At 49.6% G+C, this 26,048-nt stretch overlaps 1 protein-coding gene across 5 annotated transcripts in view; it reads left to right on the forward strand.

Moving 5' to 3' along the window:
• SAMD4A (sterile alpha motif domain containing 4A) overlaps positions 1-25,642 on the forward strand; it is a 236,184-nt gene extending 210,542 nt beyond the window's left edge. For 2 of the 5 annotated variants that reach the window (XM_022570521.2, XM_022570524.2), the window contains 5 exons: positions 785-903; positions 5,224-5,425; positions 6,781-6,907; positions 14,592-14,675; positions 20,363-25,642. In XM_022570521.2, coding sequence (XP_022426229.1) covers positions 785-903; positions 5,224-5,425; positions 6,781-6,907; positions 14,592-14,675; positions 20,363-20,391 — 561 coding nt within the window. In that variant the 3' untranslated portion in view covers positions 20,392-25,642. Of the gene's footprint in view, positions 1-784; positions 904-5,223; positions 5,426-6,780; positions 6,908-13,325; positions 13,336-14,374; positions 14,488-14,591; positions 15,007-20,362 lie in introns of those variants that run through there. The other 3 variants (XM_089907723.1, XM_089907724.1, XM_089907725.1) reach the window with 2 other exon arrangements.
• Positions 25,643-26,048: the final 406 nt, after the last annotated feature.

Below are 26,048 nucleotides of genomic sequence, written 5' to 3' on the forward strand. Positions count from 1 at the left end.
GATCCTGATATATCATGAATTTGAGAGTCCCTGCCTTGGGGTCTCATAGCCCCTGTGAAGTCCTTCCCTGGGCTTCGCTTGTGTACATAAGGCTGTACACACAAAGACACATGATATAGGTGAGAGTGCGTTACGTATGGGGCAGTAGGCAAAGCATCCCCAAACACCAATTTTACTAGAAAAGACTTGAGAAGGCATCAGATCTACCCATTTTCCTAAACCTTAGACAAAATTTAGGTGGGGAATGGCGCACTGGGGTTGTGTAGAGCATGGGGCCCTTTGACTGGAGATTTCTCAGCAGAGGCCAGACACGCCGAGAGTACATTCCCTTTTCTGAAGCCCCACAGACCACTCCAGGGTGAACACACACCGTCAAGCAGATTGATTTTTTGGAATGGTTTAGCATTTCCATGGATTATGAAAATGCCTGTAAAAGCCCGAGTAGTCAACAATCAATTTTGCAATTCATTCTTGGTTAATAAACAGAGTCCAGAGTGGAGTCAGGGGAAAGTGGAAAGAGGGTATGGATCTGCCAGAAATGCAACCAGAATCGAGGGTTGTCAAAAGCTTAATGCATGTACCTTACCAGGCACCTCCAATGTCAAATAACTTGAATTTTCAGTACAGGCAGCTCCCAAATAAAACTGACTGCTGTTTGGAGCAGGTTGGAAACAAGGTGAAGAAAAGGCAGCTGCAGGACTCCGATGTTTCCCCGATTAATTGCGTGTTTCTCTCTCTAATGCCAGGCTGCGTCACCCATTAAAAAGTCCTGTTTGTTTTGCAGGCATTTACAGAGACACAGAAAAAACGATTGTTGTCATGGAAACAGCAGGTGCAGAAGCTCTTTCGGTCTTTCCCTCGGAAAACCCTTCTAGACATATCAGGATATCGACAGCAAAGAAAGTATGTTGGGATTTCAGTCTTTGTACTGCATGGTGGTTCCAGTACCTCACTGTCTGCTTAGGTTCCAGGGGCAGGACTACACAGGGCATCATTCCTTGTTTATCAGGGCGCCCTGTGACAAGTCCAGATCGCATTCCTTAAACAGGTGGGGTTGGGAAAAAGCTGTAGAGGGAAAGAATTCCCAGAGGAAGAGCTGAATGTGATCTTGGGCAACTCAATTTACATGGTCAAAATGACGGTATTAGTCTGGATGGGCATCGAGTGGGGAGTGGGTACGATTTAATGAATGTCCACAAAACACTTGGTGGTTTATCCACAACAGGGGGCTCTGAAAGGACAAAAACGGGTTGTTCTCTCCACACCTTAAGTGGTAGTGTAATTTTTTCTCCCTTCTGGCTGCAGACAAGCTAATTATAGTTGGTGGCAGGGTGAAGAGCCCAGTGCTAGTCTATTTTGGTCTGAGCTGCAATCTAAGAGTGGAGCAGTGCCATTCTTGATTTTTCATAGTACTTCAGCTTCTTGGATGCAGTTAAAAATAAGCCTCGTTGTACTTTAGAACCCATTACCTTAATCTGGTTTTAAAGTGAGGAATCTAATTGCATATTAAAGGTGAATTACAGTGACAATCTGGGGGAGGAATCACGGGGAGGGGTAGAGGGAAGCCTTGAACAATGACAGGGAGTTTTGGGGAGACAAGGGAATGACGATGATGCAGATATGCTGAAAAATCAACATTCTGTTTTACTTTTTTCAACATGAGCAGATAAATACTCATTTTTTTCACTTGCACCTAGCAAGTTCTGAATTCATTTCTCAGTGCATATGTAGAAGCTCTGTCTGTGTTAAAATGTTGGGCATTTATTTGCATAAGTGTGCCTTGAAACATCACTGTTTTATAAATTACTTCAGGGAGATAAGGCCAGTTGGAACTTGTGAAAAGTCTTCATTGAAGATTAATGTAAAAATTGAATTGTTATCATATTCCAGCATATATAACACAGTTATTTATTAAACAAACATTTAGCATGTACTTTGTGCCAAGTGGGTATCCAAGCACTTAAGAATATTAATACATTTAATCCTTGCAACAGCCATATGAGGTAGAGGTGCTTATTATCAACCCCAATTTACGGAAGAGTTGGGGGACAGTGGCATCCGGGATTTGGACCAGGCAGGCCAGCGTCAGCTCCAGAGTCAGTGCTCTTAACCACTGTGGTTGCCGGGCAGCTCTCCTGGTCCCCGGATGATGTGCAGAAAAGAGAGTCAGACAAAACAATACTCTATTGCCAGCTCCTTGGCCCCAAGCCTCCCTGGAGGGTTGGGCTGTACCACCTGTGCACCCTGAGGATTCCTGGGGGCCCAGATGAAAGGCGAGGCCTGCTCCTTAGCCTTCTTCCCTGGGGCTGCCCCCTTCCCAGGCTCTCCCTCTTCTTGACCCCCAAGAAAGGGGAGGAAGATCCAGACCCCTCTTGCAACACCAGGCCCTTGGGAGACAAGTTCCAAGAGGAAGAAGGAATTCAGAAGTTGAAGATGAAAACAGAGCTTTCAAGCTCTTTTGTCTTCCTCCCCAAAGTGCCATCCGCTGCTTCCGTCTGCCCTGCTCTGTCCTTGGTCCACATCACTGTTCCCCTTAACCTTGACTCCTCTACAGTGTTATTAACTGACGCTTGAATTGGGCTAACCCAAGGTTTGCCAGATTGGTCCTCCTTTTATTGATTAGATCAGAATGAATTCAGTCATCAATTATGGATGTTCAACTGGAAGTTGCTGAAGCTCCAGAAAATAATTCATTCTCATAAATATTACCTCTGGGATCTTTTTATGCTATTAATTTGCTTTGAAGACCTGATTTTCCCATAATACAAAGGTAACTGCAGCCCAGCCCCTCCTTGAATTATCACAAATCCCAAATTAATTGGTTCTTATTAATGTTATTTTATCAGTCATTTCATGCATTTCAAGGAAATGAACTCAGTTGGTTAGATGTAGGAAAGCACAGAAAGACACAGATGGGCAGAGCAAGAGAATGAGAAATGAAAACTGACGTTTGTCACTTTGTTCTCTCCCTAGAAAGAATGATGATTTCATTAAGCCTAGTGATCTGAAGTGACTTAAGCTTTCACTCTGGTTACCAGCAGTGGCAACCCTCAGTAAGCCTGACTTTGTAATAACCAAGTTTAGGACACCACGGTGAGATCCACCGTCATTCGACGGCCTAACCAAATTCTCCCCTCCATCCAGCCTGTCCCCAAAATGTTCTGGGCTCTACCAGCTCTGTGAATGCTAACTTTAGGAGTCCACGTTTCTCCCGTGACTAAATGTCCCATTACAGAATCCTCTGCCTACATTATATTGCTTAAGAACACAGTCTTGCCTGCCTGGAAGCACAAATCATTTTAGCATCACTCGCTGACTGCTCTGTTTTGCATATGAAATAACTTTTTAAAAATCCAACCAAAAAGGAAGATGAGCAAAAAAGCTGTCTGCACTAAATAAGGAAAAATCTTAGGAGAATACTAAATCATCATACCAGGTGGCCAAAATCCTGGCTCCAAAAACCGAAGGACTAGTTTTCATAGTTTAAAAAACAAAAACAACCCCCCCCCCCAAAACAGCCACTTGATCCTTGTCTCCACCTGTCACATGTTGTCCATACTCCAGAGGAGGCCTCTTCCATCACTTGAGATTACTTCTGCTCCTCTGGGCCTGAATTTCTTCTTTCAAACCAAACATTTTAAACCTTAGTAAAAGAAGGAAGAAAGGGGGAGAATGGGAGAAAGAATGAGATAAACCAAGAGACCTAGAACCCGTGAGTGTCCTTCTCACCACGTGTACATGAGCCTCTGACTGGAATCGGGAACCATTCTTTTGGGTCACAAAAGCCTAGAAGTGGAAAAACACAGCCCAGAAATCAGTTGCCACCAGCTCACCGTGGCATTCTCTTCCCTGCTCCCGCCCGCCCCCCCGCCCCGCCCAGGAAATGTAGGAATTCTAAGGAAGAAACACTTTCTGAGATCAACTGTGCTGATGACTTAGATGCTCCACCCCACCCACACACACACACACACACACACACACACACACACACACACACACACACACACACCCCTCTCTCCCTCAGGAAATAACTGTTTTGCAGCACCTCCCCTCCCCATCATCTGGTTAAACTACGTCAGCTCTGTCTCCTGGAGTCTCCACACAGGCTTGGTACAAACCTCCCCTGTGTGGCTGGGAAAGCAAGTCTATTCCATCTTGTGGCCATCGGAGGTAAAGCATTTTGACTGAAACATCAGTGAATGACTAAAGCTGACTCTTCTTGGAAAGAATGTGCTGGTTCCTGAAACCCTGCTGGCTGCTGTGCACCCTCCCAGAACTTGAGGCCTGCTGGAGAGGACGAGTTCTTCGGCACTGAGGTCACCAGACCAATGGGAGCACGGTGTCCGAGCATGATGCCACGGGTCCGCGGCTGCCTCCCTGCGTGGACCCAGGCGAAGCCTGTGACCTCCGGGCCTTTCTCTGGGGAAGGCCTGAGGAGTGGGGAACAGTCGGTGTCCTAGGCCCAGAGTGATTGCAAACATCATCATCTTCATTCTCATATCCCTCCTCTTCACCTGGAGTCAGAGCCCCAGACATGGGGTCAGCTCTCCCATTTGGAGAGGTGATTATAATGCCAGAGACTCATTCATTCGTTCACTCAGCCCGCATTTACCGCCAGGGGCTGATCCAGGCAGGAGGGACCTGCAGGGTTGATGAGGACAGACACCATCTTTTTTCTCATGGAGCTTACGTCCTAGTGGGGCTCAGAGGCCACTCCTTGCAAGTCTGCTGTACAGACAGACATCAGAACCGGACTGTGGTCTGAAGGAAGGGGCACAGATCCTGGCTCTGCCGCTTTCTTACCGTGTGGCCTCTTGACGGGAACGTGAGTGCTCAGGGCCCGTGACATAGTGGAAGAAGGCTGTAGAGCACACGGGTTAACCTTCTGGGCTCATAGTCCAGCACTGCCCCCCAATGGCTGTGTGACCTTTGAGAAATTATTAAGCTCTCTGTTTTACTTCTCCAGCTGTAAATGGAGATAGAGTGCCTACCTCATAGGATTGTCGTGAGGATTGAAGAATCAACATCAAAGTCCCAGGGCGGTGCACGTGATGTTAGCTCTCAGATGTTAGCTGTCATTTAGTCATAGAACCCTGACCCCCGTAGACCTCATAACGGTCAAAATGTGAGCAGACCCCAAGGAGGCATCCTGCTGGCAGCCCGGGGGTTGGGAAGGGCTGAGGGTGACTGATGGCCTCTGTTCTTCCCTCTTGGCTCTCACAGCCGCGGCTTCGGGCAGTCCAACTCCCTCCCGACGGCTGGCTCTGTGGGCGGTGGCATGGGCAGGCGGAACCCACGCCAGTACCAGATCCCCTCCCGGAACGTCCCTTCCGCCCGCCTTGGCCTCCTGGGCACCAGCGGATTCGTCAGCTCCACCCAGCGCAACACCGCAGCCAACCCCACCATCATGAAACAAGGAAGACAGGTCTGCTTGGCTCCGGGGAGGAGGGTGGGCAGGCCCAGCTCGGGGCCTGAGGCTCCAGACGTCCCCCCAGACAACCCCAAGGCGAGAGGAGAGGCCCAGGGGGGGCTAGACTGAGGACAGTTGTCCCCGTGGCTCAGAGGTTGTTTGCACTGTTTCTCGGGAAGACAAAGCGAGGCCACGGCAGCAACTGGCTTTGTGGGGATTTTGTTTAGGCTGCCCCACGACCGCTTTAACCTTGGGGGCCCTGCACACGGGGGGGCCTTTAGGAAGAAATGCAAGACCTATTTCTTCTTTGCCTTGATCCTTGACCTGCCCCAGCAGATCCCACTGCCTTCCAAATTTTGCTTCCAGAGCATCTGAGGGCTTTCTTAGCCTTTTTATCTGAGGCAAATAGCTCCTTTGTCGTGGTCCCAGCTGTGGTGGAGAACCCACAGGAAGGAGCATGAGAAAGGCTGTCAGAGGGAGAATTGAAACATTCTCAGGCGGTCAAGGCCAGGCTGCCCAGAGATTCTCGCCGTGGGATATAGAGCCACAACCTCTGTCCCCTGGGTCCTCGTCCCAGTACTCCCACCCTCCCACCCAGCGCCTCCCACCTATGTAGCCCCTGCTTTGTGGGGACTCTGCAGGTCGGGGCTGGGGTTAGAGGGACACCAAGTGAGTCTGAGGTTCTGGGTTGTCATGAGAAACTAAGGGATGAGAGCTTGATTTACAAAACAGGAAACAGTTCCTGGCAAGACAGGCAGGATTCACTCCCCCCAGGGAAACAGCACAGGGTAGGAAAAAGCCCCGCTCTCTGACCATTGTGGGAAGCCCCCAGATGGGTCCAAGAGGAAATCACTGCTAGGACACCCGCGTAATAATAAACACACAAGCTGAGTTGTGCCAGCTCTTTGCCAGCTGAGAGGTTCTTTTTTCTCCTCCTTGCTTTGTAGTAAATTGTAAGAATCTCAGAGAGAAAATCAACTGAGAGCCCTGAAATAGTTTGTGCTCTTCGTTGCAGACATTTATAGAACTCCCCCCATTTCCTAGAAAAGTGATAGGAAAAGCAAAGGCAACAGAAGGGATAAAAAGAGTTTTGGAGCTAGCAAGGGAGATTGGTGTCCAGATTAAGTTGAGGCTTAGAGAGGAACCTGAGGCTAAGGACGTTTTGCCGGGGGGTGGGGGGGGAAGGCGGGGACTGAACGGAATCTAAAGCCCCTCTCTCTGAATAAGCAGATGGATTGCGCTGGCCTATAAGCCCTTTCCCAGAAGTTAGCAGAGAGTCCTCCCAGGGTACTTGCCTCCTGGATTCTGGCTGGGGGCCCCTCCCCGCAGGTGTCCGGACTAACGGGTTCTGCTTTCGTGTTTCTCCCTAGAACCTCTGGTTCGCCAACCCCGGGGGCAGCAACAGCATGCCAAGCCGCACCCACAGCTCAGTCCAAAGGACCCGCTCGCTGCCTGTGCACACTTCACCACAGAATATGCTGATGTTCCAGCAGCCAGGTAGGGCCCGGCCCTCCATCCCTCGCTCTCCTCTCCGGGAGGTCAGGTCGCCAAAATAGATGCCCCAGTGAACCCAGGCAGAAAGTGCTTAGCCTCAACTGTCACCGTGCATTCTTTTGAGCTTATAGAAGCCTTTCCTTTTTTAAACCGTGTCTTGCCGGCATGAATAGCGGCTGGTTGGCGGGGAGCCAGCACACGGAGCTCGAGTTGGTTGTGATCTGTTGGGGGTATTTTTGATCCTAGTTAGATTTCTAGATTGATGAACCCAGGGATATTACTGGGGGGTTTTCGGGGGGGTTGGGGGGGTTTCATGTGTAGTGTGTGTGCCATTGGTATATATGTGGGGGAATGTGTAGATAGTGAGACAGAGAAAGAAAACTTGACAGTGTGGATGCTGAGAGACCTCCGCCTGGTTCGGGAGTTCCTTGCACACGTGACCGCTGATCCAGCCATCTTCCCTTTACTTGGTTAAAGAGCAGCTTGGTGCACCTCATGTCAATTTCACCTTTGCCCACGCCTCCTCAAACAGAGTAGCCAGAATTACATGCAGCCGACAGATGCCTGCACCTTCTTCTGTGCAGACAGTGACCTCTTAGACTCCATGAGTAATGCAAAGCCCCACAAGCAATTACTACATGGGTCGCACCTGGAAGAAGGTCCTCACCCTGGGTAGACATGCTCTGTACCATGTCTTACAGGAGTTTGAGGGGAAATGTCACTGTGGCCTGGGTGGGCAAGGAAGCTTCTTAGAGTCATAGGTGAGCTTCAGGGAGCAGAGGGTGAAAAGATGGAAAGAGGAGCGTGGCGTTGCAAGCAGAAGGAGCTAAGAGAGCAAGACTGCAAGGGTATCGAGTCCCACGGCGGCTCGGCAGAGGGGTTAGGCTGAAGTAGCGGCAAGTAGACCAAGGGAGCTGGAAAGACTGCAGCCAAAGGTGGGATGCTGAATCCAAGGCCGAGGAGCTCAGACTCCAGCTGCTCTCAGTGAGGAATCGGTAAAAGATTTTGAGCAGGGGCGTCAGACAGGGCTAAGCATGGAGGAGTGAAGGGAAGGCAGGCTGGAGGAGGAGAGGCCACCAAGGAGAAGGGCGGGTGCCGATAGCAGGGAGCCACCAGGGCATAAGGTATGTCAGGAAAGGATGGGACGTCCACAGAGTCCAGATGCTGGTTTAAAGTTGCTTCTTGACGGGCTTCCCTGGTGACGCAGTGGTTGAGAGTCCACCTGCCAATGCTAGCGGACGTGGGTTCGTGCCCCGGTCCGGGAAGATCCCACATGCCGCGGAGCGGCTGGGCCCGTGAGCCATGGCCGCTGACCCTGCGCGTCCGGAGCCTGTGCTCCCCAACGGGAGAGGCACTTTTGTTTTAAAGCTCCTTTTCTTCATTTTGATACTTGCTGTTTTTCTTCCCAGGAAGAGATACTTGATAAAATTTTGGGGGTTGTGAAGGCCTTCTCCCTGGGTCATTTAGTCCCAGCCTCTGTTTTCATGTAGAATTATGTATAATCCATTCCCAGTAAAAAGAGAATCTGGACAAGATTTGAAGACATCCTGGGCACGAGACCTTTCACCTTAAATAAATAGTTCACCCTGACCTCAGCCCCAGGACTGCAGCCCAGCCACCGTGCAACCTCACGGGAGCCCTCGCGTAGCCGACCACTCTCTTCCAATCCTAACATACTTGTAGACTTCTCCATTGTTTCCTACCTCTTTTTTCCTTCCTGCAGCTCTCTTCCAAGTCCTCAGTCACCCTCTTTGTCCCCCATCTTAATTGGGCAGACCAGGCCCACCAGGAAGAGCTGGGCCATCCCTGGGAGAAGAACCATTTGGGTCTGTTGGTCTGAATCCTCCACCTGCACTATGTTTCCCCTCTGCTCTTATACAGCAACGCTGAACAGTTGGCTTATGCTCAGGTCAGCTATGACCCTAAGATTGTCTCCACCCTCTTCCTGTGAAGGCTCTTGTTCCCATAGTTAAAGAATCAAATACTACGAAACAGCTTATAAGAGAAAATGACTCCCCCTTGCCCTCCCCTCCCAGCCCACAGTCCCATCTCCAGAAGCAGCACTTCCAACTGTTTTCAGTTTTCCTGGTAGTTATCTGCAAGTCTCTCAATAATGTTCTTCACATACTGGACTTAGAACCCTTGGGTTATTGTTGCTGTTTTAATTAACCTCTCACCCGAGCATGACAAACCCACTTCCAGCAAGGCCCTGATGAGGCAAGGCATTTCTGGTAACCACGGCCCGGGGACAGGACTGCTCCATATTTCCTGACTGCAAATACCCTGGTTAGGGCTCAGCAGAAGCCACTTCTAAGTCCTGCCCGGCACCCTTGGCCCATGTGGGGTGGCTATTCCTGAGACATGGCCATGAAGGGCAAGGCAGGGCATAGCTGTGACCCAGGATCCCTGGCTAAAGGGAAAGCAGGCTGCAGAAAGTCCCCCCATGGGCGCAGAAAGTTCCTCCTCAGCCTTTGCATCTAGGGCCTGAGGGCCAGGGGCTGGGACTAGACCATAAGCCTCACATCAGGTAGGCAGAAATCAGGACGGCAGAAAGCGGCTTTCATCTTTACACAAGCAGTAGTAATTGTGAAGGCAAAGCGGAATAGAGATGTGCGACCAACCCAAAATTAGATACTCAGAAAACTGTGCTACATTCCAACATAGTGATTTCCTCCTGGCCGTTAGATGTCTTCAAAGCACCCATTTTGACCCATCTGAGCAAATCTTGAAGACTACAATACATTCTAAGGAAGTTTGGATTCTATAAACTTAAAATAATCCCATCAAGATGATGGAATGTCTCCAAAGAATAAAGAAAAGCCTGGGGGCTAGAACCAGCCTCCAAGTTGTATATCAATTCATCAGTCACCTTGCTTGAATTTGCGAGACACTTCTTTCTTTCCTGGACCTACAGAATCCGTGGGCCCCTTGGAGGCCAGGGCAGGAGGGGTGGTTCTCCACTTCATTCCCATGTGGACAGATTTAAAATGTTTCCCAGGACAAGCCAGGAGAGCCATCGGTGATTGTTGCCTCTTGCTGGCCTGTGGGATGAGTAAGAAACATGAAGCTGGTCCTCCCAGAGAGGAGGACAGGTTCTGATACCATCACCGGGGGGTGACAAGCTCAAAATCAGGGTGGCGCCTGGCGAGAGGGGTCATGTTTCTCCGAGAGGTAGGGTTTTTTCCCAACTGGAAAATTAGTTTGGAAACTGCTCGCAGAATGACACCTTGTCTTGGAAGCAGACCCTGCTGACCCAGGCTCCGCCACCCTTGGGATCAGAGAGGATCTCAGAGCAGCCCTGGCGTGACACTAGGAGGCCACGGAAGCTCCTCGCCACCTAGAGGGCCTGACGGGAAAGGGCAGAGGGGGCCAGCAGCTGACTTCAAAGGAAAAGCATGGAGAAAGGTAGATGGGGCAGCCTCACAGGGGACCTCATCCTTCCCTTGCACAAAACCATGTGCAAACTACCTTTGGTGCTGGACCACCCAGATGTGAGATGGGTAAGGCAGTGCCTTACCTGGCAGCATTTCATGATGTGACATATCTGTTCTCCATCGCAAACCTCCCCTGTGCAGTGGCTCATGACTGGAATCCTTCCATCATTAGAATACCTGGGAGCATAGTGCACAAAGCTGTTATCATTGCTTTCTCCTTAGTGTGAGTGAGTTTCAGACTGCTTCCAGAGAACTGCCTTTAGAAAGAGGGGAGAGGGGGAGTGCCGTCAGTGCACTGGCTCCGCTGAGGGGATGGAAGGGGCTGCCCTGCAGAAGCAGAGGCCAGAGCAGGGACCCACTTAGAGTACCTGATCAACATTTGCTCCCTTCTTCTAGTAATCCAAGGCAAACAGCCCTGCTCAGGACTGACAGAGGATGGGCAGGGAGGTTGGCAAATGAATCAGTTCTATCACAGCCAAGAACCCAGCTGGGTCTGTGCCCCACTGCTTCTGAGAGCCAAATTCAGAGAGACCGGCTTGAGGCAAGATGGTACAATAGTGTCGTGTACCATAGTATGCTCATCATTGTTTGTGAAAATGGGGGTCCCATAGGATTTCCGCAGCACTTAGTTCTGCAGGTCTAGGAGTGAGGTCCCCAGAGAAGAGCTCCGTTCCCCACAGCAGATTCAGGGAGCGACTGCGTACCTGTGTTCCCTGCCGCCTGCCCACCACTACCAGCTCTGCACGGCCGCATTGGCCCATTTCCCTGCCCGCACTGATCTCTTTTCCTTTTGACACCATTCTCCCCCTTTCCTCTTGGTTCCCGCCTTCCCTTTATCTTCCTTCCTCCCCTCATCACAGTTGTGTAGCTCCCACTTCTGCATCCCCTGCCCCTTCCTCAAGAGACTGACTTTCCTCATTTCTCGCCTTCCAGCAACCCACTTCTCACTCAACCAGACTCAAAGCCCTCCTGGTTCACTCAGCAGAGTGGCCTCAGCTGTCGTTGGCAAAGTGGGATCCTCAAGGTTTTTCCTAGAATGCCCCAACCTGCTGCTTGTTCTAAAGTCCTAAAAACATTGGCCTCTTTACCTCAGCCTCAGGGACTTGGAGAGAGAGGCAGAAGGACACTTCAGGCCAGGTGGACCCTGCAGCAACACCTCATTAGGGATGGGCGCTGCTTCCTTCCGGAATCCTCTTGACCCTGGGCCTGAACAGCAGTCCCTGTTCTTGTGGGACTTCCGAAAAGGCACAATTTGAAAGTCCCCCATCAGCCTAGACTTTGGGCATCCTAGAACTGGGGATCCTCAAATACATCCTAAATACTGGAAGGGTCTGATGGGGAGGGGAAGAATCCCTCGTACTCAGAGATGCCATCTGAGCTAAGGAAACAGCCCTGCTCAGGCAACAGGACAGAAGGCTCAGAGTCTATCCTTTTTGCCCTCCCGAAGACTCGAAACTACACCTGCCTGGTCTGTTACAGCTGGGGGCCCAGGATAAACGCGATGAGCCCCCAGGCTGAGCAGAAGCAAGGACAAGAGTTGGTCTGTGGTCCAAGTGGACCTGTGGGCAGGAGCTGTCCACACGCTTAGTCGGGGCATGGAGAGCTCTGCCCACCAAGCCACCCGTGGCTGAGGGCTTACAGCTGAGATGGAAGCTGCTCTTCACCCGTCTGGTCTCCCTCTGTCTCCTGTGTGCAGGGAGATGCCACGGATCTGTTTTTATCAAATACACAATTAAAAAGTCACACTACTAGGAAACTCTGGAGTGTGAACATACGGGCTTCTCCCAAGACTTAGAATTTTTCAGAGCTGCTCTGAGAGTGCTTAGGAGTCACGACTCCCCCGTGCAACAGAGGGAAGAGCTGGAGGATAAAAAGCAAGCATGCCGACTTTCAACCTAAAAGAGCAGCCGCTAGGGTTTGGAGATTCTGGAGCAGAGAGCCCCACATTTCTCAGCCCCCCTTTTTTTGGAACACGCAATCCCAGGCTTGGAAAATGCCATTTTGCTGCGTGTTGGCAAGAAATCCTGCAGCTGAAACACTTCTCTCCAAATGTCGAGCATCTTTATTTATCCAAATCTCTCCACAGTGTTTGTTTAAAGGGGAGTGCTAGAGAGTAAACTAAATTTTACAATGAGCATATGGATGGCTGTAACTGCTGGGTTTTTTTTTTTTTTTATTTGCTAACTGGCTATATATAAAATTGTGTTTCTATTTTATAGATTTCACACCCTGAAGGCTGCTAATTTTTGCATGCATATGATTTTCACATGAATGGATGAAAATACTAAAATACTCTTCCCTCTGGGTTGTTTAATTGCCCGACCCTACTCAGAGCAGTGGTGGATGGGCGTGTGGGGAAGCCAGCTTCCCTAGAAGCCCAGTTGTCCTCTGTCTGCTCATGAACTGGCACAGTTGTCTTTCAGACCCATCGATGCTGGAACTGGTGTCAGAAAGAACCTTATCTGCTCCCCAGTGTTCATATCGATCGCTTTTGCCAACCTTCTCTTTGAGAATTTTAAATAACGGAAACGACATCTGCCTCTGAATTAGCTGGTAATGGGGAACACAGATTGCAGGGAAGGCTGAAATATATAGCTCCTCGAGGAAAACAAATACTTTGGTTTAGCCATTCGTTTCAACTTCCCCTCCCACCAAACCATCAACCTCATTTTTCATTCCCTACCCCCGCTCCGGCCCCAAGCGCCCCCTAGTGGAGATGCGAAGGAGCCAGGAAATGGCCTGCAGTTTGGGCCTCAGGATCCTTTCCCCACTTTACAGATAAGAAGAGCTAAGGCCCAAAGAAGGGAACAGCTTCCCAGGGTCACACAGGAAGGCAGTGGCAACGCTGAGACTCCCCCAGGCACTCAGAACATATCCCACTGCTGATTTTTTCTGCCCTCTCCCATAGGATTTCACAGTTCTGTCCGAGTTTCACAGTAGCTGTCAGTTTCCTTCTATTTCCATCTTTTTCATCACTCCATAGACAGGTAATGAGGTGTGCAGAAGGCCATGGCTGGGTATCATGGGAGAGTCAGAGAAATCTGAGAGCATCGTCGCTGTCTGCAAGGCACTTCCAAACTAGTTAAGGATGTTCAAGAGTTCCACAGGATAGGGAGGTTGGGGGAGGTGCTGACGGTGAGCCCTAGCACGACAGAGGAGGCTCAGGGGTGCCTCCCCCTTGGAGGAGAGATAGGGAGGGTCCACATGGTAGAGGGGGCTTTGTGGTTAGGATGCACAGTATTGTCCTGGGTAGCGGGAACCCTCAGAACAGACGTCTCAGCCCTTGCTTCCCAGTGCTTGGAGTTGGAGAGTGTTGACAGGCATGGCAGGCATGCAGTGTGCAGTGGAGCAGCAGCTCTGGGTGAGACCCATGTGGCTTCCTGTCCCAGCTCCGTGTCAGCTGGCTAGCCTTGACAAGTCACTTAGCCTCTGGGGGCCCCACTTGAGAACTGGACACCCAGCAGGGTCTTGGACTCAGAAGAGGCTCTTGCCAGGCTGTGGCTTCCCTTTCCTGCTCCTTGTAATGAAGCAGAAATGCATCAGGCCCCAGTTCTAGGCACAGGGAGCAAAGCCAAGTCCTGCTCCAATGAAGCAAACACTCAACTGGGAGGAGGTGACAAATACACACATGTCAGGTGTTGGTGATGGCGATGAAGAAAAATAAAGCAGAGAAAAGGGATGGGATGGAAAAATTCTGTTCACATACAATGAACAGAAAGTCCTTTCCAAGGAGACGGTAGAGCCAGAGACGTGACAGCAGGCAGAGAGCGAGCCATGGAAATGTCCAGGGACCAGCATTCTGGGCAGAGGGAACAGCAGTGCAAAGGCCCCGGGGTAGAAAAGGGCCTGGTAGGGAGTGAAGGAAGGGGTTGCTGTACGAAGGCAGAGAGGTAACAAGAGGCCAGGTCTTCGGGGCCTTGCAGGCCATGGCAAGGGGTTGGCTTTTACTCCGATGGGAAGCCGCTGGAGGGGTCTGAGCAGAGGCCTGGCAGACTGTGACCATGACAGCTATTTTTAGTCACCAATTTTTTTCCAGCTGCAGTGGACTCAGTGTGTCTAACAGACTCAGAGGTTGGTTGAACCCGAGTCCAGCTCACCCTCCACACCGGCCCTGTTGGTCTCTCCCGCCCCCCGAGTCCTCCCAGGGAGGCACTCCAAACCCTCACCCTGGCAAGTGGAGCCAGCGACACCATGCCTACTTCCTCCTTGCTCTCAGAGCCCCTGTCACCAACGGAACCCTTTGTCCCTTGCAGAATTCCAGCTTCCCGTGACTGAACCTGACATCAACAACAGGCTGGAGTCCTTGTGCCTCAGTATGACCGAGCACGCCCTGGGAGGTGAGTGCATCCTCCCCGCATGGCACTGCACACCTGGGAGAACCCCCAGCCACGTGCCATCCTCCACAGCTCGGGAGAGAGGGAAGGGCACAGGCCGAGGAGGCAAGGGACAGGGAGGGAGAGGGAGAGTGGCTGCAGGGTGCTGTCGAACCCTCGTCAAGCCTCGCCATACACAGTGGCCGCCAGCGCCCTTGCTCCTCCTTCTCTGGGAGGTGCCTCAGGGCCCCGGAGACTGAGGCTGCCCTCTTTCCCCAGAGGCTCCACCCCCCAGGGCACACTGGAATCCCAGCCCCGCAGCTGTCCTAGCCCAGTGCGGGCGCTGGAGGAGCCAGGAACACAAGACGTGGCTTTTAGTGGAAACATTCCCCCACAGCACTGGATTCCTTCCTTCTCGGCACTAGATCCCCCAGTCCGGTCCAAGCGTATCCCAACTTGCTCTAAAAATAGAATTTCTGAAACCAGAATCCCTCCTTGTTTTTACATCTCCCTGTTCCAATGGCTTCCACGACGCCCAGAGCCCCAAGCAGTCCGAGGCGTCCTTCGCAGTGTGACAGGGACGGTCTAGTTGGATGCGCCAGTGGTATGCAGGGCTGCAGCCCCTGGAGGAGCTCCCAGAAGCAGCTGGGTCGTCCCCCTGTGTGTTTGGTCTGCAGCCCTGCATCGTCACGACAGCCCTGGGAGGCCTTCAGTGCCCTCCTGGTACTAAACGGGTGCCTTCCTCTGGCCTGGACTCACTGCCAACCCTGGGGTGTTTGGCAGACAGAGGAGAGACGTCCGCCCCTTCCTGCCAACCTCCAGGGAGGCTGTGAGTCATGGAGATCGAGACAGGCCTCCTGTGACCCTTCCCGACAGCCCTGTCCGGTCTGGACGTGCTCACCCACCGCAGAGGCAGAGACGGGTACGCGGAGAGGCACAATTTGTGCTAGCCCAGCAGCAGCAGAAAGAAATGCTGTCATAAGCCACTGCTCCAGAGAGCTTTGTCCTCCTGACCAGGGGTGTTTAGATTTTCAGTCTCTACAAACACAGGCTTATCCTGAAACCAAATAGGACAAAGGTAAATGCTCTGTGTGGAGCAGAGTACAGGCCAGGACTGCACCCACCTGACCTCACCCATGCAAGGTTCTCCATAGCCTGGAGAAAGCCTCCGCTCCGTACCAGAAGGGAGCTAGCTGAAGGCCTCCCAGGGCTGCTGAGCAGACAGACGGTGGGGTGCACAGCTCCCTCTGTGACCCCCTGTGGGGGTTCCGGGGAACGCCATTTGCACACACCACTCTCTCCCTTGGCCATTCAGTTCAGATCTTAGAAGCTTTGCAGCACCACTGGTTCACTCCTGGTACCTCCGCGTGTGGTGCCACCAGCTCCTCTTCTCCAGGTAACCGAGGAGATTGGGTCAGCACCCTGACAGCCCCTGAGGAGTAATGGGAAACAACCCAAAGGTCCATCAGCCGATGAATATGGATGGACAAGATGCACTATAGCCACACAGTGGAATGTCATTCAGCCTTGGAAAGGAATGAAGTACTGTTACATGGCTGATCTGTGAAAGCATTATGCTAATGGGTGAAAAAGCCAGACACAAAACGCCACACCGTGTATGATTCCCTTAATGTGACACGTCCAGAATAGGCAAACCTACAGAGACAGAAGGCAGATCAGTGGCTGCCAGGGTTTGGAGGGCGGTGGGAATGGAGAGTGGCTGCTAATGGGCACCAGATTTCTTTCGGGGGTGACAAAATAGTCTGGAATTCAATGGTGGTGATGGCTGCGCAGCTCTTGTGAATATGCTCAAAACCACCAAACTGTACACTTTAAAAGGGTGACATTTGTGGTGTACAAATTATATCTCAATTTTGTCCTAAACGGAAGGCCTCCGGACCTGAGCCTTCAGCCCAAGCGCAGCCCCCTGTAGGCAGCCCAGGTGCCCTCCCACCTGACACCTGACAGGCGCTGGCTTGCAGGGCGACTCCACTGAGTCCTGCATTGCCTGTGAGAGTCAGCCAGGAGGACTGATCTCCCCCCCCACCCCCGCCCCGGGCTTGACAGATCTCAGGTAATTGGTGTGTTGGAAGCTCTTATCAACCTGCTAAGTGCTAACGTCATCATCAACATTAAGAGCAGTAATGCCAAATGCTCTTTATTAAAGGGAGGTCTTCATTGAAAGACTCCATTTTTAGCCTGTTCTTCTATTTTTACAGGAAACATCTGTGAACTGGTTTTTTTGCTAATGTTTTCATCTTGTTAATCTCCTAAGCCTTTTTATTGCTGTGTTTTTTCTCAATAATCCTCTCTGGTGGGAGGCCTCATAAGCAGTTTCCTGAGCAGGGAATGCAAATTAGGTTCAGGGTGGCCCAGTTGGGTGCGGTGGCAGCGGTGTGCCCTCCCACTGTGACAGCACCTTTCTGCTGGCCGACCCCTGCCAGGTGCCAACGGAGATGACTTTGCTGGGAACAGAACTTCTGCCAGTGAGCGAAGTTATCTTACACGAGGACGAATGACCAGGGAGAGGAAAGCAGAGTAGTAAAAGATGCTCCTCTGCTTGTATCTCAAGGAAAGAGGGGGAGGGCTTCCCTGGTGGCACAGTGGTTGAGAGTCCGCCTGCCGATGCAGGGGACACGGGTTCGTGCCCCGGTCCGGGGGGATCCCACATGCCGCGGAACGGCTGGGCCTGTGAGCCATGGCCGCTGGGCCTGCGCGTCCGGAGCCTGTGCTCCGTCCGCAACGGGAGAGGCCACAACAGTGAGAGGCCCGCGTACCGCAAAAAAAAAAAGAGAAGAGGGGGAGAGGTGTCCAAGTTCCTAGGACACCACATCCCAGGATGGCCATTCTAACGGGGCTGCTCCCCGGGCCCCAAGCCTTGGGGCCCATCCTTTTGTGCTGGCATCTCTGCTCTTTCAGTCTCCTCCAGTAACTGCTACCCTCTGGGTGTTAGTCGAAGCTACTTTTCCCATCCATCTTCCTATCCTAGCCTTCCCTATCCATCTCTTCTTTTCTCTCCCCAGGCCCCTCCGACAGAACCGGTGAGGAAGCCCAGGGTGTGGGTTGCCTCTGCCATCTTGGTTTGTGAGTCTTTATTTAAGGCTTTCATCTGGCTCTGCTGGGCTTGCTCCTGACTGGTGGCCCCAGGTGTTCAGGGAGACTCAGTACCAGCAGAATGAGTCTGCGAGGCTCCGCCCAGCAGAATGGCGTCCATAGTGAATCAAACCATAAAGAGGAATGCACGGTCCATCCTCGGATGTTCTGGGGTTTGTGCTTCACCTGATCCCGTCGTCATTCTTTCTCACCTTCTCTCCTCACTTCTTCTTGGGACTTAAAGCTCCACTTATAGCCTATATAAGTGCAAATCGGGAAAAGGTTCCACTTTCTCAAGACATTATTCTGCCTTTCATTTGAAATTTGCCATAGTAATTATAAAACCTATGATGGTTGCATGTGAATGGTGCCCCTTTGAGTTGTGCAGTGCACGACCCGCACAACTGTAAATGGTGCGTCTGGACTTAACCTACTGGTCATTTCCCTGCAGGTGAATACCGACCATCACCCTTGGAGGATGAGGTATAGGGTGAGAATTCTGTGAAAATGCAACTTGGGGCTTGGGTTAGTTGAGATTTTCTTGTTTTCAGCTCCTCACTTCAACAACTATGAAATGTTGACATTAATGAATGGACGAGTTGAGGCCCAGCAAGAGTGTGCACTGCGCTTCTACAGATGAGGGAGTGGCCTCTGCACCCTCACCCCACCCACACATGTGTGTGTGCACACATACACACACTCACTGTTCTCCCACAGCCAGTTACCACTGCTGAGCCACCACTCAAGAGGCTACGGTTGACATGCGTGGAAGGCGGGAAGAGGTGATTCGTTCACATCTGGGGACCTCTAGGATTGATAATCTGAAACAACAGATGCTCTCAGGGGCCATTTGCTTCCCTTCTATAAAATCTCTCAAAAAATCATGTAGAACTTTACACACACACACACACACGAGTACAAGTAAAACTGGGAAAATCTGTAAGATGGGTAGATTACATCAATGTCACTATCTTGGTGGTAATACTATACTATACTTTTGCAAAATGTTACCTTAGGGGCAAACTCAGAAACAGGGTGCTCTTTCTTATGTGAACCGACAGTGATCTCATTAAAAATCTGAATGAAAGAAACATTCTCCCTCCAAGTCCCTGCTGGCAAGATGCCAGCCTGGCACCACCCACGAGGCGGCCAGGAGACCCCTGCAGTGGGCCTAGTGCTCCCCTGTATCACTTAGGTCCTCCAGCTTTCCCTGGAACAGTCGGCCACGCCCCTCTCACACCTGAGCTCTGCCCACTGCATCTAGACGCACCTCTGCTAGACGGGCCTTGTGATGTGGAGGTTTAGACCAAGACACATCTACTGACATGTGGATGTCAGCGAAACCAGGGAGGCATCCTGCATCCCATCCTGGCCTTCATTTAGTGGTCACTGAACATAGTCATTTCTACCTCCTATGACTAATCCATGCCTCTCTCTGCTCACTGGAGAAACTCTAGCATGGACCATTGTAGGGACCTCTTAACTGGTTCACCATTCTGAAGTCAAATCTGGTTACTCTACCACTTATAACTCCCCAGTTACTTATGTCCAAGCTCCTGTTAATAGTACACAAGGCCCTTATCGTCTGATTCTGGGGACTCTCCCACAGCCCCATGTGAAAAGGGGTTGGGCAGCCGTCGGCTCCCTCTGTGGTCTGGCTTACTCATGGCCTCTCCTCTCTGACAGTCATGTCCCCCACTTTCTCTATAGCCTGGTTTCACCGATTCTCCATAACACCGACATGGCATATGCTGGATGGCCTCAGCACTCTTCCATGTCCACTGGATCTTTCAGTTCCAGGTGCCAAAAAAAAATCTCACCCTGGTGTCTCTGCCCCCGATCAGATTCTTGAGACAGAGAATCTGGATCAGTTTGGGTCAGCTGCATCCCCCTGGTCTGCTCAGCTGTGATCAGAGATCACAGTCACCACCACTCATCCCTGGCCTTTCAGCAGGGACTCAGGGGGAAAGGGAGATGCTCCCAAAGAAAGGGACATGAGCTGGACAGGTCCACCTACATGTGTATTGCAAAACCTAGCTGGCTCTCTGCCGTATCTCCTGCCACTCCTCCTGTCCTTCATCCTAAACCTCCAGCCCGCCCCTAGGCCCACCATTTGATGAGCAGCATCACGCCTGTACATGAGCTGTATGCCCTCCCCACCCTAATACTCTCCTGCCTCCTCCTTTCTTCTCCTACCAGACCATCTACAAAGTCATTTTCTTTCTCTGTGAAACCATCCTTGACTTCCAAGGGCAACCTAAACACTCCTTCCCCCTTGTTCCTGCTGTGCCTGGTACATACTCCATTACAGCAACCATCCCTCATGTGTCATTGTCAGTTTACATGTCCGTGTCCTATCTAGGATATATATATACTTGGACTAAGTGTGAGGATTAGGTCTTTTCATCTTGGTTTCCAGGCTCAGTATGGCTCCTGGCAATAATAGCTATGTTGAGTGGGTGGGTATGTGAAGAATGAGTGAATGGATGGATGGATGAATTTAACCCTTATCTGTCCTCAGAGACTGGGAGGTCCAACATGCATGACGCTGGAATCGGTGGGCATGAATGGAATTGCTTTGCTCACCTGTGCCCATTGTGTCCTCCTTTCTCTCCCAGACGGGGCTGACCGGACCTCCACAATCTAGAGTTGAAGATGACAGTGACCGCGCTGGCCGTGAAACCGACTGCTGCGGGTCCAGTGTTAGCCGTCTTCAGGGTTGCACAGAATCCTCCAAGATACTTTGCAGCCATTTCTTTTCCCCTGGTCCCTCTCCCATTTTGATTTTGTGAGAGCGTAGGTCGTCCTTGTAAACATATCAGTAGACCTGGGACTGGTTATTTCGTCATTTGTTTCTGTCGTGGGATGGCTTGGTGTGGGGCATGGGGAGGGATCTCTAAGGGAAACATAGGACTGGGAACGGGTGGAGGGAATGCAAGTGGCTTCTTGGATGGAAATGAGGGGGAAAAAAAAAGAGGGTACCGCTTGGAAAGAGATGAGAGACTTGGGAGGGAGGCAGAAGCCCCAGCCCTTGGGAGCCTTCTCAGAAGCCTGCCTTCAGAGTCAGGCCCCGGGAGAAAAGCACGGATGCCTGCGACCAAAGCACAACGGCGGCTCGCTCTTTTATGTCTCCCCTGATTGGATTCCCTGAGGCCCCTGCTTGAAATCCAGCCGCAGAAGAAGTCCACATGGCAACGGGGGCAGGAAGGGAGAAATTCCCTCCAACAAAATTTCAGATAAACTTTGATTTGTGTATTGTTTACATAACAATTTTAAAGGGTACATAATGTGTAAAGAGTTGGGATAGAACTTTTCTTCATACTATGGTTTTTGTAAAGGATTTGTTGCTATGGATTCATTTTTTCCCTCTATTTTTATAATAGCAGCAGGGTTGTCTTTTTAAATGGCTGCCAAGCTCTGCTTCTCGGGAAGACGGAGCTGTCGCGTAGGCCTGAGTTGTGTCTCCCACCTGTGGGTGGGAGGAGTGTGTAGGTGGAGTTGAGGATGTGGCTGGAGTGGGCGGAGCACTGGGCAGGGCGCCACCATGTGATCGGTTATGGGATTGCGCGCAGTCACCTAGGGAGTCTAAAGGAATCCTGCTGCCCTTTCTACGCTGGATTTGCTTCTCACCCGGAGAACCTCTTTCTCCCCACCCTACCATGGGGTGTCATCCTATCACTCCTGGCCTCGCTACACACACACACACACACACACACACACACAGGTGGGTACAAGTTTCACTGGAGGAGAAAAGGCAAGGATGGATATTTTTCCCTAGCAAGAGGCCTTAATACACAGATAATAAGCTCAAAAGGCCGCTTTTGGGGGGGTTGCTCGCAGGAACCCCAGCCTGGGGGCTGCAGCCCCTTGGCTCGCTCACCGCTGAGGAAGATACTGGAGGAAGAGAGCAAGGTCCGGCAACAGTGTATAAACGGTCAGTCAGCAAGTGGCAGAGAGAGCTGCGGGGAGACGTCCCAGGTGGGCAGTGGAAGAAGATGTGAGAAAGGTCGACTTCATGATGGAAATGATGATTCTATCACGTACGTCAGGGATTTGCTGTGTTGTCGGCTGATTTATCCACCCGCATGGAAGGGAGACAAAACTACTACTTAACATGGTGAGAGATTAACAAACTATGCTACCAAAAAGTAATAGCTCTATTTCTTAAGGGCAAGAAAGACTACGTTTGGAATTTGATGCAATAGAGGGTATTAGAGGAAATCCAAGAGGAGCTGTGCTCTGCGCTGGAAAATTGGGTTGTGTAAATGATAGTGTGACAGCTCAGCCAGAGGCGAGATCAGGGAGATGGTAGGAGGCCTGTTTATTGAATGGGTGTCTGGTACCATTTTGGGGGTTTGTTTTTTTTAGCAAAGTCAGAGTCGAAATTAAAGAGATCAGACCATGAAAATCACTGCGTTTGCTTGGGGTTATGTTTTAAAATAATGAAGTAAATACAATTTAAAAGGCCTTAATGAAATCCAAACAGCTTTCTTCTACCTTCAAGATTGAAAACGTACACCCAACACAGCCTTGGATGTTGTGAAGCTTGCAAAGTCTTCTTAAGGTCTAAAATGTGGGAACATCTTAACCACAGAGAGCCTTTAGCAAGCAAAGAACATTGAATCCACAACATCCTGCACTGCATTTTATAAAAAAGGGGGGGCTCTCCATGGGTGACCATGTTCTAAAGATGCAAATTCATTTGCAGAAAGAGGCAGCACTTTTAAGTTGATATTTTTTAACCAAGTGCCATTAACATTCATCCTCCACTCCCCTTTTCTAAGCAAGCTTAGGGTTACTTGGGGAATGTGTTGGGATGGACAATCGTGTGAGCCAGGAAGGACAAGTCAAAGATGTTGAAGGCCAAAGGCAAGACCAGAGGGTTTGCGAAGGTGTTTTTTGGATGCTAAGAACGTTAATGGAAGAAAAAAACAATGGTATAACACATCTTGTGGAGAAATTAAAAAGCATTCAGATCTGCTGCAAAACACGTATATCCATAAACACTCGGGTTGTTCAGAAAACAGATTGTGAACACAATCACATTAGCATGAATCCTTTAAAAGGATGAAGACCTTAAAGTATTTGCAAATCTGAATTTCTATTTATTCCTTCACTGAATATAGAAACAATGGTTATCTGATTATTAGAGATATTATTTTGGATATGTTACTTATTAACTTGCTATGGCTGGTAACCATGATAAAGTCTGTTATTAATAACAACATAATTCTTTTTTTAAGAGAAAAGCTTATTTTTCATTGACTGTGTATAGATTTATCTACTTAGTTGTGTTTTGCTGTTAGTGTTTTAATTTTTTTTTAAGTTGACTGTTCTGATAAATTTTAGGCGCCTGTCCCCACCTTGTTTTGAGTCCTGTGTTGACTGCAGGTATACAGCTCAATCTAAAAATCCTAAAGCAAAAGAGCTTTATTTATAAAAAAAAAAAAAAAAAAAAACAGTTGCATGCATAGAAGGCTGTGAAGTCGGATATTTAGTAATAAAGCGGCAGTGCCTTTTTTTGTATTTACCCATTGACCCCCCAATGCAACTGTTTTATATTAAGTAAATAGTAAACGTTAAAAATCTCAGAGTAAAATCTATTTCACTACATGGGTTTTTTTTCTCCCCTTGTTCTGATTCAAGCAGTGTGTATTTGACATCTCTACATTGTCCCAGGGACAGTGATGTTCTACGATATTGTTATCATGTATGATGTTTTATTGGTGCTTTTTATTCATAGTGGTTTCTTACCAGAAACAGTAGGAAGACACACATGAACTGTGTACAAGAAATGAAACATTGCTGCTGATATGTTTTGTTTTGTTTTCCACATGCTTTTTGAGTTTCACTTTTTAAACCAAGGGCCAGCAAGCAAAATCGATGCCCTGAAGAGGGCGGCTGTTTGCACCAAGCTCTCCAATGCTGTGTATTGACAGTCCCTTTTTGGTACTCAGGATTGGAGCTAGAGCTGGGCCCCCTCTCCCATTCATTTGAAGAGACACTGAGGGAAACAAGGTTTTCTTTTGAGGTGTCGTTGGCTGCCTTTTACGGAATGGGAGCCTTCTCCGGGTCTTCTGTTCTTCTGCCCCTCTTGTAGCTACTGCCAGTGCAAAGTTTGTAGATGCACGTTCCCCCTCTGGAACCGGGATCTCCCTGAGAGCCTAGCCTGGGGGCTGAGCTGGGTTGAATGCATAGGCGCACAACCAGAAGGGCAGCGAGGGGAGGAGAAAGCAGCCCCCATCTCGGTGGCCCTCTGGGGATGTCTTGGGCAGGTGGCCCCAGCTTGGGTGCAGGGAAGCAGCCTAACCAAGGCGTTCAGGTGTGCCTGTTACAAGAAGGCCCCTGGGGAAGGATAATTTGCACATGGGGCTGTGATAACACTAATGTTGATTTTTTGTTTTACAAGTCATCAGAGATGTTTGCAAAGTGAGTTTTATTTTTTTGTAATTCCTTTATCTTTACTTAAAGGTGAATGTGTATTCCTCTGGGAGGAATAGGAAGAAAACAGGAATGTTAATAATGTCAAACAGAAGACTTCCTCCCTTATTAATATATAACCCTCATGTATTTATGCCTAATGTAAGCTGACTTTTAAAAAGCTTTCTTTTGTTGCATGCCCCATGCAGACATCCCTATTGTACATGCATGCCTTTCGTCCTGTTTTCCTGTATAAAGTTAGTGAACAAAGAACTATTTTTGCCTAGTTCATGTTGCCAAGCAATGCATATTTTTTAAATTTGTCATATATGGAAATAGCATGTTTGTTACATGTAAAAGCTTTACTGATATACAGATATACTAATGTTTGAAGAAGCTGTTCTTTGCAAGTGTACAGTTTTCAAATGTTACCAGTGAAACACCCTTGTGGTTTAAACTTGCTACAATGTATTTATTACTCATTTCCTCCCATGTAACTAAGAATCATGGCTATATTTCATATCAACGTTATATTGAAAGTGAAGGGAAATGATTAATACAAGGTTTTGTAACACTGGTGTGTGTCTTTTTTCATTTTCGTCAATATGATCGATTAGAAAACAAGAACTGAATCTTAGAAATAAGCCAGCCAGGAAGAATAAGCCTGACATCCCTGTAAACTGTTCCCCCCGACCATTCTATGAAAACTGTGTCTTCCAACCATGAGCTACTTTTTTTTAACAAAAAGGTAGGGAGAGAGGTGTAAAATTTTATGCAGCTTGATCTGTGCCCAGAGTAACCAATAAATGTATCACCTGAGTTAGGGGTATGTTTCTAAATAAAAACTCTAACCTTGCAGGTGGTACTGTTTATAGCTTGCTCTCCACCCTCAGTGCCTTTGAAATCATATTTTACCCCTTAACCACAGCATAAACAGTAGCCTCCTTGGAGCCTTGGGGTTTTCAATACACATGGCTTGAATCTTATTTTAATACTTCTAATTCCAGTAAGATATATAATATACATTAATATAAATTTTAAATAATGTGTCAGTTAAGCATATGGTTGGAGAGACAAACCTGGGTTTGAATTCGGCTCCAGCGTTCTCTGGCTGTGTGATCTTGAGCAAGTTACTTAACCTCTCTGAGCCTTGGGTTTGGTTTGGGTTTTGGCCTATGACACTCAAGGTTTGTGTAGTTAAAACTCTAGTCCAAAAAATAAAAGAAAGAAAGAAAGGGAAAGACAAAATAAAACATAGGATACAGAGGTTATTACCACCAAAACCTAGCAACCTGAGATTTCTCTGAGGCAACCACAGCTTAACATTGTGACAGTGACCATCCGGTGACTGCCTTTCCACCAGGCTCAAGCTGCTCAAGAGACTGACAAGATCCAAAATGATCCCTGGAAAAGTGAAGAAATGCCTCGTAAGCTGAGACATTAAATGAAGTTCCTCCTGCAGTTAAACTCCCATAACCCAGGTGAGCTCTATCTCGGTATTCTGAGAGGAGAGGATAGTGTACAAGAGAAAAGTTGAGCCTCACTTTTGAAATGTGTGGAATGAGGGGAGATAAGAGAGTTGTGAGATTAGAGGGACCATAAAGGGCTCAGCACGGTGCCCAAAACGGGGTTAGTTAGCAATTTTTTTTTTTTTTTTTTTTTGCGGTACGCGGGCCTCTCACTGTTCTGGCCTCTCCCGTCGCGGAGCACTGGCTCCGGACACGCAGGCTCAGCGGCCATGGCTCACGGGCCCAGCAGCTCCGCGGCATGTGGGATACTCCCGGACCGGGGCACGAACCCGTGTCCCCTGCATCGGCAGGCGGACTTTCAACCACTGCACCACCAGGTAAGCCCTGCAGTTTTTATCAGTAGAGTTGTAGCTCT

This window comes from Delphinapterus leucas, chromosome 2 (genome assembly GCF_059928025.1).
Source record: "Delphinapterus leucas isolate spDelLeu-1000000601 "Yukka" chromosome 2, BTC_Dleu_Yukka2, whole genome shotgun sequence".
Taxonomy (NCBI): Eukaryota; Metazoa; Chordata; class Mammalia; order Artiodactyla; family Monodontidae; genus Delphinapterus; species Delphinapterus leucas.